Consider the following 18,037-nt stretch of genomic DNA (forward strand, 5'->3'; position numbering starts at 1 on the left):
TTTTTAAAAAGAAATTTTTTGTGGTTCTGAGAGGAAGAAAACCCAAAACTTGGTGATGGAGCTGGAGTGTGCCCTTGCGCTTTAAAAACTGAGTGTAAAGGGAGGAAAAAGCCCCAGATATGTTCTTCCACGTGAAAGAATTGGGAATCATATTTTTCTGGGCATTTTATGGGCTTTTTTCCAGTGTTTGGACTCATGTTTGCACAAGCGATGCATCTGAGCATCCTCCGGCATGGGGAAGCACAACCCATGCCGGCAGCAGTAAGGCCATTAACTGGCAAATCCCCGGGTGGCGGGGGGAATTACTGATGTAATTTGGGGATAAAATAGGAAAAAAACCAGAAGAAATAATCCCCTGGCCCAGCTCTGCTTTCATGCTGGCCCATTAGGGCATATTTGCCTTTGTTTGTTCTGCTTGCTCAGGGCTTTCTTAACGTGCCTGCCCTTGTCAGCCCAGCGGCTCGTATTAATTAGCGCTGGTGCCCTGGTCCTCGTGTAATCTGTGGGTTTAACGGAACAATAGGTCAGTGTTAAAGAACCAGTCTGGAACAGCCTCATGGGCAAAGCCAGCCCCAGAGCTCCAGGGTTTGGCTGGATGTGGGATGTGGGGGGGCTGGATGTGGGATGGGGAGCTGGATGCAGGATGGGGGAGGTAGCTGGTGTCTCTGTGCTGTCTCTGTGTCACCTCAGTATGTGTGGGGACAAGTGGCCTCTGGGCATTTATTCCGATTCTCTGTGCTCAGCCGAGCACCTTGCAGACCGGGGAGGTGGTGTGTGGCTTTTGCCTTTGCTCTTTGCAAAAGATAAAAAACAACCCCAAATCCCCAACAGATAAATCGGAGGGCTCAGAAGTGCCAGCCCATGGCTGGGGGGGAGTTGTTTAGTGATGCATTTGTAGGGGTGTGATTGCTGTGGGTTGTTGGAGGTCCTGGCTGAGACCTGCTGCTGTCATGTCAGGCAATGGACAGACCCCCAAGAGCTCAAGGTCAAAGGTGGAGGGCTGAGGTCAAAGCAGGATTTTTGCAGGAGCCCCTGGGGTCTTGCAAATCCTCGTGAGACTGCTGCATTCGAGTGCCTGTTTCTTGGGAGAAACCCCTTGTTTGGTGACTGGCCCCTGGGAAGCAAAGCTGGGAGCTGCATCCTGCTTCTGCGGCTGAGACCTCCCCGGGAACTGAGACCTGCCAGCTCGTTTCACTGGTGGGGGAACTGAATGGGAGAGATGGGGGATTAGCAGCAGACAGGACCATACCCTTGCTCCCAGGTGCACATGGGGGGGTGCCTGGGGTCCCCCTATGTTTTTGGGGGGGTAGCACACCATCCTGGCAGGGCTTTTGGAGTGGGACCAGCTGCTCTGCGGGGTCTCAGCGGGGGCTGACAGGTCTTTCTCTCCACAGCCGGCTGCACCTTCGAGGAGGACGGCGACCCAAACCAGTGCGAGTACAGCCAGGGTGAGGATGATGACTTCGGGTGGGAGCTTGTCCGCAGCTATATGATGCCGCATCTGACGGCTGACCTGCCTCACGGTGAGTCCCGGTCCCCAGTGGGGCCACGCTCGTGTCCCCGGGGACCCCTGCCCCCAACCCACCTCGTGGTCCTGTACCCCAGAGCCAGACCACATGGCTTCTCCTGGTTTAATTCCTGCGGTGTTTTAGGCTTGACTTGTCCTTGGTTGTGCGGGCAGGGTGTTGCTGTGCCTGCTGGTGAGGTGTGATGAGCTGTGTCAGTCCTCAACGCGGTGAGGCAGGATGCTGCGTGGCCACGGGGAGGGTGTCGCTCGGGGATGGGGATGTGGGACCCTGCTGCTGCCTGGGGTGAGGAGAGTTTTTAACAGCACAGCAGGGACAAGGACATCGAATGGCTCTCGGTACCTCTGAGCCCCATGTCACTGCCTTGGTGCGGTGTAACCCCATGCCACCCCCAGTCCACCCTGGGGCAGGGGCTGGGGGAGCCTGAAAATGGCCCAGGTATGTATTTTTTGGAGTGGAAAGCCAAGATTTCCAGCTTTGGTCCCTCTGCACGTGACCTCTACCATGGCTGCGTTTGCTGCCCACAGCCCAGACACCCCCAGCCCTTGGTCCCTGGGCTGGCCGGGGGCTGCGTGGGGGATGTCCCCCCACCATGGCATCTCCCCGCCTGCAGCAGCGGGGTGGCAACAGCTTGGGCAGCTTTCCACGCTTCCCGCGGGTCTCAGCAGCATCTCCGACGATGCCAAATTCCCCATCTGGTGTCGAGCGCGGCATCTGCGGCTGCCGCCAGCCGGGATGCACCCAGATCCTGTTGTAGAGGGGCACCTTCGGAGCTGCTCTCCCTGCCCGGGATCTGCAGCCGCTGCCTGCTCGTTCCTCACTGGCGCGTCGGCTTGTGCTGCTTTTGCAGGCTCATGAGAAATTCCCATCTCCGGGAGTTGTGGAAAAGGGGGAAAAAAATGTGTTTCTGGCTCTTGCAAGTGTGGGGAAGGGCTTGTGGCTGTGGGTTGGAGGCATCTCTGAAGTCTTGGGAACTGTAAAGAAGAAAATGCAAATGGACTTTTTTCTTTTTTTTTTCTTTTTTTTTAAAAATCTCATTGCTTTTAAGCGGGTTTTTGTTATTTTCTGGGTCCAGTTCCTCTCTAATAGCCAGGCTGGGGGAGCAGAGACAGCCAGGCAGCCACGGGGAGCTCCCCCTCTTCCACGAGGATGATGTGGGCACCATGCCTGGGTTGCTTCCAGCTCTGAACCGTGCCCCACTGACCCCCTTGAGTTCCCCCTGTACGCATTTCCTCTGCGAGATGCACGGGGCTTGAGATGCTCCTCGGTTTTGGGACCGCTGGCTCCTGGCTCAGGTCCCAGTGCTCCGGCTCCTCCTGCCCAGCCTGGAGGTCAGGTCCCATGCTGAAGATGGGCAGAAAGAGAGGAGAGCTGGTTTAGAGCTCGAGAGGAAAAATGACTTTTTATTAAAACATTAACTGCTTTGTAGAAAACTCTTTACTGCTCCGTCAATCTGCCTCCAGCTGTTTATCTTGTGCCTTGTTCGTGCCAAGGCTTAATTTGGCTTTTCCCCTCCGCTAACTCTCTTCTTCCTTTACCTTCCCTTCCCATTGCCTTTTGCTTCCTTTCCTGTCCCCGCTGGCATGTCCTGGGCAATGGGCAAGGGCAAAACAACCCTTAGCCTGCCTGTAGGACTGCTGACAGATCCCTGCTCCTCCCTTGATGATTTTCTAAGTAATTGCTTTAAACTGAACTATCCCAATTTGTGTGTGTCCTGGGGGGGAGTTTCCCAGGGCAGTGAGGAGAGAAGCAGAGCTGGGGATTGAGGTGGCTCACGATGGAGGGTCTTAGACCTGTAATTAGTTGGTGTTTAATTTAAAATTATTTGTTTATATATTTTATAATGGTAATTAATTAGAATCTGCAGCAAATTGAGTTTAAAGCTTGGGGGCTTGCAGGGCGCTGAAGGGGTCAGGTGGAACGGGGCTGCTCTCTCTGCTTGAGGAAATAACACTGGGTTAGCAAGCGATGGGGGCTTAAATGAATGCAAAGAGTTTAAGAAATAAACTCCGGAGTTGATGGGGAAGTGGATGTAACCATCCTGGGTGGGATGCTGTAAGCATGGAGCATCGCAGGGTCCAGTCCCTGGACAGAACGCCCATCCCAGATGCTGATCAATGATGACACCCAAAAAGGGATGCTTGTCCCCGTAGCCTAATGCCAGGTAGACACTGTTTGCTTGTGGTCTTGGGGCACCCAGTGGGTGCAGGGACCCCATTTTTGTGTAGTCTTACCCCAGTACGTGTGGGGAGCTGTACATGAGGCTCCTGCAGCCTTATCACCCCTCTTGTTCCCCCACGAGCAGCTTGGTGGATAAAGAGTATTTCACAGCACAGGGGCCTCTCCAGGGAGCACTTTCCAAAGGAGTCTCGTGGTCTTAGATTAAAATGAGTTTTTATTGGAGATCAGCCAGTTTCAAGGAGCGTAGGATTTATTGGAGCGGATGCTGGCTGCTGGCCACCCGCCTCTACCTTTCCATCCCTCTTTCTTTTTGCTTTCTTGTTTGGTTTGGGTTTTTCCTCCCCCCTCTCTTCCCTTCTTGACTTGTCTCTCTTTCACCTAAAGACGATGGATGGGTGTCTCCCATGTAGCAATTGTGATATTTTTTTTTTCAGCTGTTTATTGTTTTTTAAAGGAGCAGTTGCAGGGAGCCGGATAGGGCAGGCACGAGGCTGCACCATCACTGTGTCTCTACCAAAATAACTCTCCCTAGATGCTTTGGGTGCACTTTCCTTCTGCTCTCCCCACAAGCATTGCCTCTGCGTGCCAGGCTGGTCCGTACCTGCCTTCAGGCTGATGTGGGGCTCTGCAATATCTAGTCTCGTAGAAGTCCTGCTGTTTGAAGCTGGGGAGAGGAGGGGCAGCGTGTGCCTTGTTCTGCAGCACCTGGCATTGCTGAGCACCTGCAGGGCTTGCAGGATGTGGCCGGATCCCAAAGCCCTTTGAGGAGCAGAGGACCAGGTGGTGGGGTGGGCCAGTAGGCAAGGATGGGGCAGGGGTGTGAAATCAGACTGATTTTTTTTTTTTTTGAGCTCCTGGGTTGAAACATGAGTTGCGGTAACTTAAAGTCAAAATAAACAAGGGTGTTTAGGTTAAGCCCTGTATGAATTTGGATGGGGCAGGTCCAGGATGGAGCACAGGGCAGAGCCAAGGTTGGGTCCCTGTCCTCACCCCTGCAGAGATGCAGGGTGTCCCTTAGAGGACAAAGATGCTCTGTGGAGCTCCAGGGTCTCCCTGGGAGATGTGCAGGCACCTTGTTTTGTTGCTGGTTGAATTCATGTGTGGAAATTCAAAGGAGGTGAGTTGGGTTGGGAGAAACTGTGGCAAAAACTCCCCGTGGAGGCTGCGTGCCCTCCTGCCCCTCTGCAGCCCCATCTCAGGGACTGGAGCACCCAGGCTCCCCGCTCTGCACAGCTGTACTCAAAAATACTGAAACACCGTTTTTGGGGGTGTTTTTTCTCTTTAATGGCTCTTTTTCCTAGGTTTTCCTTCCAAACTCAGTGGCACTAGAAAATCCTCCGTGAGTCGGAGTTTCTGTTCCCTGCTTGGCTCTTCCCTCTCTCCATGCACGGAGCTGCCGTCATGCTTCCCACGCAGCTGCATCACGATGCCCTGGCACGGCTGTGTTGGGAGGTGACCAAGCCGTTGTCCCCACCCCGATGAGCTCCGATGTCCTTCCATCCCCTCTGAGGAGCCTCTCCTTCAGCTGATAGCTCTGGCACCACTTCCCAACCAGTTCCTGCTGCATATCCATAAAAACCTTGAAAAATTAAGCCTGATTTTTGGCTCCCGGGGGAGTTACACTGGTCTGTCCAAGGACCCTGTGGTGGTGGCAGATCAGCCGTTGGTGATGGGGCTCCCCTGGGAGATGCTCGTCCTGGGGCTTGGCGCAGGAGCAGGGATAGGGTACCCGATTCCCGTGCCAGCTCTGATGGGTTGAGAAGAAGATCCAGCGCAGGAGGAGGCACTGTCGAGCTTCATCTTTCAAAGCGATTTCCTGGAGACAGATGCTGCAGAGCTCAGATCTGGTCCCCTGGCACCTCCAGGCTGGCAGTACTGCCCTCTGCCTGTCATCTTGCCTGCCTTTTGCTGTCTTCTAATAGCTCTTTGGTGTTTTTTTGTTTGTTTTGTTTTGGGGGGGGGGGGCGGGGGGAGATGTGTTTAAATTTTATTTTATTTTTATCTCTCGGTGGTTTTGTAGGAGGAAAAACTCAGCAAGATGGGGAAGTGGTGGTGGGCGGGGGGAGTGGGTTCTTCTCTCCTCCTTGCTGGGCTGTTTTGGGTTTTTTCCCAGAGGGATGCAGGCAGCTGCAGGCAGGATCCTTGGGAAGGGCAGTGTGATGGGGAGAGCTGCTCCATCCCTGTGGGCGAGCTGGGCTTCAGTCTGAAGCTAGGGAGAAAATCCTTGGGAGCTCATTACTTTTGGATTCATGGCCAGGGTTATCGGAGGTGCCGAGTTATCCTTGAAGAGCTGACCTGAATCCCAAGGAAGAGCTGTTGATCCCACAAGTGGGAAGATTCAGCTGGAGACCCTGCATGAGGACTTGCTGGGAGGGGTACAAGGCTTTCTGTGCACAGCCCCTCCGGGCTGATTTTGCAGCTCAACCCTCATTGTCGACTTTTGCGTAGTAAATTGATGGTTTTTCCTTAGGGAACATCGCTGGAAACTTGTTTCTCTTCATTTCTTTGATTGAAATATTATTTAGCGCTTTTTGAGTCTTTTTCTTTTTCTCCACAGAGCACTGGGGCTCTTCTCTAAAAGCCCACCTGAAAACTAAAATTATATTGCTGCAGCTGAGCTGGGGGGGGGCGGGGCGGGGCACACAGAGGGGCTGATGTGTTATTCATAGTGGCAAAGGGGGGTGGCAGCTCACCTGGAGCAGCATCTCAATTCAAACTAACCTTAAATTGAGGATCAGAAGAAGGACTTACCGAGCGAAGCATGGTATTGATGTGTGCCCGAATCCCATCCTTTGGTTTGAAGTCTCAACTGGGGGATGCCCCGGGGCTCTTTCTGCAGCTCCCATTTCGTGGGAGGTTTGGAAATTATTTTTTTCCCCATCATGAGTTTTGGAGCAGATTTTTGCTGTGTAATGCCAACAATATGGACAGGGCTTTAAAATAAGCCCAGCTGTGCTGATGAGCTGTGATATTGCCTCAAGCCTCTGGCTGCTGGGAGTGGTCCTGCCTGTCCCCAGCTGGCTCTGGGATGCAGCAGGGCTGGGATGCCCCGTCCATCCCCATCTCCAGCTTTGCTGGCAGGAATTAAGCTAAGCTTTAAAAACTGGAATTTGGCACTTTGTGTAGCTCTTGCTGCAGCTTTGCTCTTGCCCTGGCTGGGAAAGTTGCTGGATCCTGGTGGAAGCTGAGCACCCACGGATTGGGGGTGCAGGGGGGGACCCTGGCAGCAGTGATGGATTAACAAGGAACAAATGGAAGGAGTCTGGGGGAACCCCAAGTCCTTGCTGCATCTCCCTGGGAGGGGCCATGCATCTCCCTTGCTCCCTGGGTGCCTGGGAGCATCCTGAAATGATGGAGACACTAGGGGGGAGCGGGTTGGTGTCCTGTGGGGTGGATGGTGATGGTCTGTGTGCAGGCTGTCACCTCCTTGTCACCCTTTTGTCATCAGCTGCCTCCTTGAGCTCCCTGTGTGCCAGTGCTGCTGGTGAGAGCACCCAGGCAGGGCTGCGCTGCCATTTCATTGGGGTGCATTAAAAAACCCCAGCAACCAAAAAACCTTACTGAAAACCAAAAACATCCCCTGCAAAAAAACCAAAACCAAACAAACCCAGGGGCAGCCAAGGGAGTTTGTAACCCCCAGCCACCTCTGTATGAGAAGTTGCCTGTCCCAGGACCCTGTCTGTGCCAGGGGATGCTCTGGTGCAGGATGCAGCACCCCAACATGGGGACAGGTACTTCTGGTTCTTCTGCATTAAAAAAAAAACAAACCCAACCTGTACCCTGGACTTGAAGCTGAAGCTGGGACAAATGACTATTTGCGGTGGAGGAGGATATAATTAGCACAAAAGTGAGCGGTAGGAGTCTGCTTTTTCTGATACAGCAACGCCAGGAAGAAAATTAAGGGGGGAAAATAGTGCATGGGGGAAGCCCTGCCAGATGAGTGATGTACTGGTGGATTGCCACCTGTTTGTGTCTGTGGTCCCGAATAACCTTAATGGACATTCTCTGTCTTTTAAAATAACTTGTCAGTGGTCTAATTTTAGTCTTGGTCTCTTTATTTTGGTCCTCTGGCTTTTTATTTTTAAAGAGAGAGAAGGAAGAAGGGTCTGTGTTCATTAATGAGAGCCTGGCAGATTGAGCAGGCGGAGGTGGCTTTTGGGAGATGTCCCCTGGCATGGGGCAGGTCGGTGTTCTCTCTCAATGCTGCCGTTGCCTGGACCAAATGGAGCTGATCTTGTTAGTGCAGAAATAATTTTGCCAGGGGAAATGAGGGGGAAAAAAAAAAAAGAGAATGAATGTGGACATAGTGCCTTCCCCCCGTCGGTGAAATGCGGCTGTGCTTGACTCCGAGAAAAGAAATTGTTATCGTTTTACTTCACCCTGAATATCTGCCTGGAGGGGCTGGGAGCACCGGGCAGCCATGCGGATCAGCGACACGGTGAAAATTTTGCTTTTTGGTGATTTCTTTCCCCACCCCGGCTCCCATTCCTGAAGGATGCACTGGAGGATGCGGTGCGGTACCTGGCAACTTGTCTCCCCAGCTGATGCTGTGACCCCCTGGGTGTTTTGGGGTCCCCCTATGCATTTTGGGGTCACCCCAGGTACAGCTCCCAAATGCTGGCGAGATGGATGGGTGCCCCCTGCGATCCCCCACCACCTTCATTAGACTTTTCTTGGTGCTGCTTACTGGGAGCCGATGGGAGGAAAGTGCGTGAATTCGTTTAAATTAACCGGCGGTGAAAGCTATTAATAATTAAGCGCCTACTGTCAGGAAAACAATGGTAGACTTGAATAAATGGCCCAGCTTTGTTACTTACAGCATCTGCCGTTATTAAAATGGAAGGGATATTAATAATCCCCTCGCCTTTGGTGATGGGGAGGGTTTGGTAGGGCAGCTTCTAATCCTCCCTGTGTCCCGGCCCCACGGCCGTGTTGGATGGCTCTGGGAGCTGCCACGAAGAGCTGGGACTTCTGCATCCTCCTCCTGCCTCCAGACCGCCTGGGATGGAGCATGCAGGGCAGGGAAGGATGCTGCCTTTGGGATCCCCTTTGAGATTTTCATCCTGCCTGCCCCATAACATGGCTTCAGGGTTGCACTGGGGCAAGCACTGGGACTCCTGGTTTTGTTGCTGGTGATTTTGGGTGATGGGAGGTGAGGTACCAGTGGCTGCTGGTGGTGGGGCAGGTGGGGAGCTGGGTCTGGGGCCAGTATCTTGGAGAGCCACTGTGCCAGCATCCCAGAGAGCTGTGGTGCTGCTGCTCATTAAGCCAGTGAGCGCTTTTTCACCCCCTGCGGGTGCCTGCTGAGCGCAGTTTAAACTCGGTGACAACTGCGTGGTAAATGATACGAGGCGATGGGAATGGAAATTAAATGGCTGGGGCCCAGTTGGGGAGGGGACTATTGATGCAGCTGAAGCTGTGAGCATTAAAGGAAAGCAGGCAGAGGGTCTCTGGTGGTATCGAAGCTATTACTGACCCTGATGTCCTGAGGGCCAGCTTATCCTGGAGGCAGTGAATGGGCCTGATCCTTCCCTGCTTGTCCAGTGGCCAGGTCCCATTTTGGTGCCCTGCTGCTGCTCAAATAGGTATCTGACACTGATTCCATCCTGGGTCCCTTGCTCCTGTCCTGCATGTCCCCATGGTCCGGCATGGACAGGTACCCAGCGGGACCTGAGCATCGTTGCTGGGTTGTGCGCATCTTTGCAGTCCCGCATCCTCCGCCTTCTCTATCCCTGCCAGCAAAACTCAGGAGATACGGAGCAGGGGGATTACTCCACGCTTTCCCCCACTTCTCCCTCCTGCCGCAGGCTCCTACCTGATGGTGAACTCCTCGCAGCACGCCCCAGGCCAGAAAGCTCACCTGCTTTTCCAGGCGCTGAGTGAGAATGACACCCACTGCCTCCAGTTCAGCTACTTCATGTACAGCCGGGATGGCCACAGCCCTGGCACCCTCAGCGCCTACGTCCGGGTGACAGGGGGCCCGGTGGGCAGCGCCGTCTGGAACGCCTCCGGCTCCCACGGCCGCCAGTGGCACCAGGCAGAGTTGGCCGTCAGCTTGTTCTGGCCCAGCGAGTACCAGGTGAGCCCCAGCAGAACTCCCCCTCGCATGACCCGGACCCCCCAGCAATGGGTGACCCCTTCATTTGGTGCCGCAGGTCCTCTTCGAGGCGGTGGTCTCCAGCGAGCGCAGGGGTTATCTTGGCTTGGATGACATTTTGCTCTTGAATTATCCATGCTGTGAGTGTCAGGGGATGGGACACGAGGGTGGTGGGTGGGGGGGCGGGGGGGCTGCTGCTGAGCTGGGCTGGGCAGTGGGGTACGGAGCTGGTGCCCATTGGGATGGTCCTGGGGAGAGCTGATGGACTAATGCCAGGGTGCAGTCTGGTGGCACCTGGGTGTCCTGTTGTCACCTAGGCTGATGGAGCTCCATATCCTGGGTACCTCTGGGGCTCCTTTTTCCGTCTCCATCACCACCAGCTCTGACGTTGCTTTAGTTTTTATAAAACCTTGCAGAAGCGCAGACTGAACATGTGGCCTGAGTGTCCCCATCAAGAGGGGCCACCTGTGCTGGTGGAGACCTGAAATCCCAGACTGTCCCAACACGTTGGCTGTTGGGGTTCACCCCCTATTTCTTCCAGGCTGGGGTAGGAGATCTGTCCTCCTCTATCAACCCCATAGCCCGTATCCGACACCAGTACTTGTGGGATGCTGGAGGGGAAGGCTGCATCCCTCCTTGGGACACCGGCTGGTTGTACGGGGACAAATCCCTGACTCCAGTCTCAGGATTCTGCCCAGGATCTTCGTTGTGGGCTTGCTGGTGAGGGATCCTGGCTAAGCTATGAGGATGGGGACCGAGCCCATCCTGAGCTTGGCTCTAGCCCCAGCATCCCAGGTGGGTTTTTGGGCTGCGGTGGAATTTTTGCAGCAATACTGATGCTTGTGTCCCTCGGCAGCGAAAGCACCTCATTTCTCCCGCCTGGGCGATGTGGAGGTCAACGCGGGACAGAACGCCACCTTCCAGTGTGTGGCCGCCGGCAAGGCTGCCGAGGCCGAGCGGTTCCTCATGCAGGTGAGCAACAGCGGTGGTGAAACCAGCATCTCCACCGTCAACCCTGTGCATCGCTTCTGCAACGCCTCCATGCCTCCCCGTTAGGAGAAAACCCCTCTGGGCAGGGGGGAGAAGGGCAGTCCCCCCTCCTTTTAAGCAGACATCATCTGGGGACGTGTTTGGTGGCTCTGGATGTCACACCATGCCTCCTGGTGACCTCTTGTCTCTCCCCGTGGGGCAGAGGCAGAGCGGCGAGGTGGTCCCCGCCGCCTCTGTGAAGCACATCAGCCACCGGCGCTTCCTGGCCACCTTCCAGCTGGATGAGGTGTCCAAGGAGGAGCAGGACCTCTACCGCTGCGTCACCCAGTCCAGCCGCGGCTCAGGCGTCTCCAACTTCGCCGAGCTCATCGTGAAAGGTGGGTGACTTGCTCTTACCCGCCAGGTTTCTGGGTCACGGATGAGCTATTTCTACTCCGCTGTTTGCAGAGGAAGAGGAAGGTGGGATGCTCGGTGCGGTGGGATCGCAGTTTCTTGCTGTGAATGAGTTGCTACGTGCGGATGGTTCAGCACAAAACCAGGAAACTACCTTTCTCGGTGGCCTTAGATCATTTGTTTTTGATTGCAGTAGGTGGGAATTAATTAATTATGGTGAAACTGTGCAGCACCATGCTGGGCAGTGTATCTTATAAAGATAATTAAGGTTTGATCAGATGAAACCCTGTTGCAGTGGTTAAAGCCTTGCTAAAAGCTATGGAGGGCGTATGCACGGGCCGAAGTTTAAAGACTGGATGGTGCCCTCCCATACTTCGGTGTCGGTCCCTTACATCCTCTGGGCGGGGGGTCCAAGTTTGTCCCGTGCCCTGCAGCGCGAAGGTGGTGGGTTGTTTGGGAAGAGATGTTTTGAATGTCTCAACTGTAGCTAGTAAAAATAAAATTGCAGTACCTTTGGTTGTGCCAATGTTGGACTTGCTCCGGGGCTGGGGATGCTATGGAGCCGCTTCTGGAGGGGGACGTTCCACCTGCCCCTCCTCTGCTTTTTTCCAGAGCCCCCCACACCCATCGCACCCCCCCAGCTGCTCCGGGCCGGTTCCACCTACCTCATCATCCAGCTCAACACCAACTCCATCATCGGCGACGGCCCCATCGTGCGCAAGGAGATCGAGTACCGCATGACCTCGGGGCCCTGGTCGGAGGTCCACGCCGTCAACATGCAGACCTACAAGCTCTGGCACTTGGATCCGGACACGGAGTACGAGATCAGCGTCCTGCTCACCCGGCCCGGTGAGGGGGGCACTGGCAAACCAGGGCCGCCCCTCATCAGCCGCACCAAGTGCGCAGGTGGGTCCCGCGGTGCATCCCGGCCATCCCAGCTGGCCGAGGGCAAGGTCCCCTGCCACCACGAGCCCTGGGCAGGGAGCACGGCTGGGGCTGGATGGGTGCTGAGGGCATTTGCTGGTGCGGTCCAGGAGCTTGAAGCATTGGTCTTCCAACGGATCTGCCTTTAATTGACTTTTTAGCGGTTTTATGCAGCATCTTGGGAGGGACCACTAATTGAATTCAATGTTGTGATCGTAGCCACAGGGTAGCAGGGTGCATGGGCGAGGCTGGATCCTGAGCCAACGCAATCAGCCTGTCGATCCAGCAATGTCTATCCAGCCTGAAAATGCCCTGACGGATGGTGGGTTTTTGCTGATCAGTCAGGAGCAGCCAGGCGCGACCTCGGTGCAGGAAAGCACAGCAATGGGATGCACAGAGTTAGCAGCTGCCGCACGGCTGGTTTCTGTCCCTGGAGCCAGGCAAACGCCGGCAGGAGACGGCTGCTCCTCCTCTGCCGTGGCTGCAGGCTCGGGGCCTCATCCAGCTCAGGGCATCCCCAAATCTCAGGACCACTGTCCCTGAGGATGAGCCCCTTGGCTGTCCCTAGCAAGATTCCCATCTCGTTCCCTCCTCGGAGGGAGCTGTAGATTATTCTCCAGTACATGGTTTTGAGCGGTCGGTGCCTCTAAAAATATCTCATCTAAAACTGCATTAATCCTCTGTCACACTGGAGGGGTGATGGCTTTGGCTGGGGGGGTCGGCTGCCTTCCCACACGTGGCGATGACCTGGGGATAATTCAGGGCAACCCCATCCCTGCCGAAGCCCCCTCGGGGTGTCCCCAGGGAAGGGAGGAGCTGGGGTTTCTCTTTGCCAAAATGCCCATGGTGCAACCATGCTGCCAGTCGGGGGGGCCATGGGGGAAGACTTCTCCGGTGCCGTGGGGCTGCAGGGGAGCCTGTTTCCCTCGGGGGAGTCTGACCTCACATCCCTACGGGGGGTGACCCGGGTTGGGGGTCGTCCCTGGCTGTGTCGGGACTGGGACCGGGGGCTGGCGGCGGCGTTTCAGACGCTCCAATGCAACCGCCTTCCTGATGCCGGCATTTAACTGCTGGTAATTGAGCAAAGTCGAAGGCAATGAGGTGGCGTGATGGAGGCACAGGATTGTCACGCTGTGTTCACCCCAAGAACCGGCACTGCCGTGATGCTGGGCTGGGACCCTGCACAAGAAAAACCCCAACCCGACAAAAGTGGAGGTCCGTGCTGCTGAGCTGGGAGCGAGCCGGGAGCATCGTCCCACAGACTGGGACCAGTGGGCGCATCCTCCTTAGACGTGGCAGGAGCGGAGCAGGACACGGCCACAGCCCCAGGGCTGTGGGGCATCCCCGGTGGCTTTGGCCGTGGCTGCGGAGAGCCCCACAAGCGGGGTCGGCCTCGGAGATGGGCGCACTCTGGTGTGCGTGGGGAGCAGCCGGTGCCGGCGCAGGGGTGGAGGGGGAGATGCAAACCCCAACCCAGGTCTCACAGTGAGGGGCTGGCAGCGGCTTTGCATCCCAGATTAATTTTCAGAGGCGCTGCAAGAAAGCCCAGGTTTCCGTATTTCCTTAAAGCCGATGATGGGTGCTGTTTCACACTCTTGGTGCCCTGTATTTAACTTCCTATTTGTATTGGGTTCAGGCTCCCCAAGCTCTTCCAATGTGTCATAACGATGTATTTTTCTCCCTGACTTCCCCTGGGTCACGGTGGGTTTACAGATGGTGACATAGCTGCCCTTCCTCCACCCAAAAGGCGGCTGCAGTTGCATCCTCAGAACCTCACTAGCCTGTCTGCCCAGCGCCGTGTCTCCCATGCTTTGTAGGATCTGACCTGGGAGGGGATCCTGGAAACCCCTTCAGAGCATTTAAATACACTGGAATAAAAAGAAGAGGGGGATGTTAAAGCCTGGCACCACGCGGTGCTGCTTGGGGAGGTGTGGGGGGCTCTTGGAGGCCCTGGGGGAAAGAGTGAGGAGAGGTCCCTGTGCCCTTGGTCACCCAGTGGGAGCGATGGCAGCGGGCATCGGGGCTGAGGTTGGGTGAGTTTTGGCAAAGCTGGAGGTGGCAGTAGGTTAAAGTTGGGGTCCCTGCAGCATGGGGCTATGTGCCTGTGGCCATGCTTACCCCCTCCAAAACCAGCTGGGGTTTTGCCAGGGTCCCACGAGGGCATCGGGACCTGCAGGAGCATCTGCTGAGGTTGCAAAAGCCTCTTGCAACCCTGAGCTACACCAGCTCCTCTGCCGTGCAAATCCCAGGGGAATCACCTGGGGGCTCAGCTCTGGGACAGGATGGGCGAAGACCCTCCTTCCCACCACCCTTAAGTATGGAAGGAATTTATGGCCATTAAGCCAAACCACCTGTGTGCATGCGCTGTCTGCAAAGGAGCTCGGCTCAGTTAAATCTGACTTCTCCTGTTCAGGCCAATTAGAGCTAATTAAACTCTTTCCCGGTGATAGCACTTGGTCTTTGTCCTTTCAAGAGCCTGACACAGGCTCCATGAAAGTGCAAGGGCTCCTATTGCACAGGCATATTTATCTGGTTGGTTGGGGCTGCTCCTGGCGTGGATGCTGCCAGTGCCCACCGTGGCTCTGTGCTGGCGGGGCCAGCGGGGTTGGGACCTGGCTTCACCTCCACAGGGGCAGATGAGCCAACAGGGGCTGCTGTCCCTGCAGCATTGGTGGCTTTGAGACCTAGTGATGTTCCCAGCCCTGTCTGCAGGGCAGCAGCATCCTGAGCTGGTCCCAGTTTTGGGGTCAGGGTTGCCCTCCGCACTCTCCTGTCGTGTTCCTGTGCTGTAAAAGGGCTTTCCCTGATAATACATGTAAACCCACAAGATGTTTTGCTTCATCACTCACTGTCCCCATCTCTCTTCCCCCACAGAGCCCATGCGGGCCCCCAAAGGCCTGGCTTTCTCTGAAATCCAGTCCAGACAGCTGACATTGCAATGGGAGCCGCTGGGTTATAACCTGACTCGCTGTCACACCTACACCGTCTCACTCTGCTACCGCTATTTTGTGGGCACTGGCCACAACCAAACCTTCCGGGAGTGCGTGAAGATGGAGCGTAACACCAACCGCTACACCATCAAAAACCTGCTGCCCTACAAGAACATCCATGTCAAGCTCATCCTCTCCAACCCCGAGGGTCGCAAGGAAGGCAAGGAGGTGATATTCCAGACGGATGAGGATGGTGAGTCCTCTCAGGGAGGTGCATTGTCCCCAAAAATAGGACTCTGTGGCTGGTGAGCTGCCGGGGTGTTTCCCGTGGCACGGTGCACATCCCTGGCTCTTGGCCAGGGGTATGATGGGAATATCTCCTGTGGCCGTCGTGCTAACGGGGAGGTGAAAAGGCTGTTGTAGCCTCAGGGCTGTAGAAGGGGAGGCAAGAGAAAGGGGCAGTGGTGGTGGCTGGGGAAGGGAAATGCTGGGAGCGGCTTGGGGGGTGGAGAGGACTGGATGGGGATGTCACTGCAGAAACGCTGCCCTTGTCCTTTGAGTGAAGCATTTCAGCCATGCCCGGTCTGGCGGAGGGTGCGAGAGTTGGCTGATGCCTGGCTCGTCCCAGCACGAGTTGTCCTCGCTCATCCCTTAGTGTGGAACCAAAGCCTAGCAGTGATAATAATAACGATTAAAGCAGTTAACACTTCATATTTAGGTAACATCTTTTATCTGCTCGGTCACTGATTAATTTGGCATTGCTACATTTCTGGGAGAGTGCTGTTAACCAGAGCCTGGTGCAGCTTTGCTCGGCTTCCCCAATGCTCTTCCCTGATGAAGTTTGCTCTTAGGTGGGTTCAGGTTGTGCAAACAAGCTCTGTGGATGAGTGCGTGTTGACAAGGGGTGTCTGGCCCTGGTTATTTGCCAGCAACATTGCTCCTGAACAGCTGAGCCGTTTCTCTTCTCCCTGTCCTGGCTGTGCCCCAGGGTTGGGTCTCTGCCACTGGCACCCGAGTGGGGCTGACATCCTCGCTGGAGGCTCCAGTGTTGCTCCAGGACTCCTGGGTTTGGCATCTCTTGCTCCTGCCCAGCCGTTCCCTGAGGATGTCCTGGAGCTGCAGCCACCAGACAGGTCTCCCAGGTCTGGCCTTACCCTGCACCGTGGTCCGCGGCTGCCGCTCTCTGTCAGCAGAGTGCTTGGGTCATTTTGGGCTCTGGAGACCCCGTGAACATGGCAGGAGGTACAGGGCAGAGCCGGCTCCGTGTCTCCAGTGCCACCCATCAGTGATGGGTCACATCCAGGGCTGGCAGTGCCCGCTAACGACTCCCTCTGCTCGTCCCATCCTCTTTGCTGCCCCATCAGCATCTCTTCTGCATGCTGTGACAACTTGGCTGCCTTTGAGGACCACTGGGCAGCCCCCAAAAGCTGCTGCTCTGATGGCTGGTCCTGCAGCCAGTGGCGTGAGGGGGGTCTCATCCTGGTCCGCGGAGGGCAGCAGCGGTGGGGGCTTGCGTGGGGTGCAAGGAGCCGCTGCGCCCCGGGGTGGGTGCTGGGTGCTGAGTGTGGCCAGAGCATCCTTAGCTTTCGCAGAGTCACTGGCACTGTTAAGCAAGAACGTAATTAATCTCCGAAGCACTTTTTAGCATCAAGAATCGGTGATTATGGTGGAAGAATTGATAATTGTAAAGGATCTGGGCAGCTCCAGACCCCCTGGATGACCCCCGAGTAGAAGCCTGCTGTGAAACCCCTCTGCATGGGACTCACCTTGCTTTGGGACCCACCAAAATGTGTGGCTTTTGTGTGTGTGTTGCTCATCGCTCCCATTTCCCAGGCTGGAAAGCAAAACCTGCAGAGCTGGAGCAGAGCTGGGAGGGTTTCTGGGTCCTATTTTTATCTCTAAAGCATAAATTTGGCACCTTTCTCTGCACATCAGCACTTTCAGTATCCCCAACCCTGAGCCTGCCTGACCGGGGGCACCCAGCTTCATGCTCCTGATGGTTTATTTTCTGGCTATAATTGCTTCAGCTGTTCTCACTGTGCTGTTACTGCTCCAGCTGTTTTCTTATTGAATATTAATACAGGAGCTCCAGATGTCTTTTTGCTATACCGTAATCACTCCAGCTGCTTTCCCCTATGGCTTGATTAACGGGGGCTTGTGGCTTCCCTCTTGGATTGAACTTGGGGCAGCGTATACATTTGGTCTCGGGTGGGATCAATTGATGGATATCCACCTATGGATATATTGCAGATATTACACACAGGCTTGGCCCAGGATCTCTCTGCTTGCTTGGGAGGTAATGATGATTTGAGCTTCTAGAAGTGGGTGACGAGCACCTGCCTGTGCAGTTAAGCCAAGGTGGAGAAGGCTCGTTAATAATAGGACCCTTGATTGTGCTTTATTTTGGCAGGAGGCCAGCTTTGGTTGCAGCATCCACTGGTGTGGTGCTGGGCCTTGTCTGGTGGGGAGCCTTGGTGTGGGCTGCAAAGCTGCACCCCCCCCATCCCAAGTGGTAAACGCTGGTTTGGGGCTGGAAAACCCTTTTCTGGGGCATTACTAACTGGGCCAAACCAAGGGCGTTGCTCACAGCATCCCTCTTGGACCCTGGGCGAAGTCCTGCTGGCTCCTGGGTGCGTGGGCAGGACACGGAGAGAAGAGGGTGCTGGATCTATAGGTTGCCCAGTTGGTGTTTAAGTGCCCCATATAGATCCAGAGGAGGTCAGGAAGGTGTTGGTGACCCACGGCTGGAGATTTGGGTCTATGTCTGCACGAAATGATGAGGCTCGATCCCAGGTGTCTGTGGAAATATCATTGCAGTGTGTTGGTGCTGCGGGGAGGAGTGTGCGGGGAGCCAGTTCTCTCCCTTGCAGGCAGGGTGCATGCACTGCCAGCCAGAATAAATATATAAATGCATAAATAAATATATATGATGTCTATGGATGGCAGAAGGGTATACGCACACCTGGGAGCCATTGTGCCTTCTGCCGGTCTCAACC

The 18,037-nt window shown here is 55.3% G+C and overlaps 1 protein-coding gene across 4 annotated transcripts in view; it reads left to right on the forward strand.

Moving 5' to 3' along the window:
• PTPRU (protein tyrosine phosphatase receptor type U) overlaps positions 1-18,037 on the forward strand; it is a 77,509-nt gene that overhangs the window by 16,137 nt on the left and 43,335 nt on the right. For all 4 annotated transcript variants that reach the window (XM_069803363.1, XM_069803364.1, XM_069803365.1 and 1 more), the window contains exons 2-8: positions 1,395-1,523; positions 9,515-9,786; positions 9,863-9,944; positions 10,661-10,776; positions 10,997-11,171; positions 11,800-12,093; positions 14,986-15,294. In XM_069803363.1, coding sequence (XP_069659464.1) covers positions 1,395-1,523; positions 9,515-9,786; positions 9,863-9,944; positions 10,661-10,776; positions 10,997-11,171; positions 11,800-12,093; positions 14,986-15,294 — 1,377 coding nt within the window. The remainder of the gene's footprint in view (positions 1-1,394; positions 1,524-9,514; positions 9,787-9,862; positions 9,945-10,660; positions 10,777-10,996; positions 11,172-11,799; positions 12,094-14,985; positions 15,295-18,037) is intronic.

The sequence above is a fragment of the Haliaeetus albicilla genome, chromosome 16 (assembly GCF_947461875.1).
Source record: "Haliaeetus albicilla chromosome 16, bHalAlb1.1, whole genome shotgun sequence".
NCBI classification, from domain to species: domain Eukaryota; kingdom Metazoa; phylum Chordata; class Aves; order Accipitriformes; family Accipitridae; genus Haliaeetus; species Haliaeetus albicilla.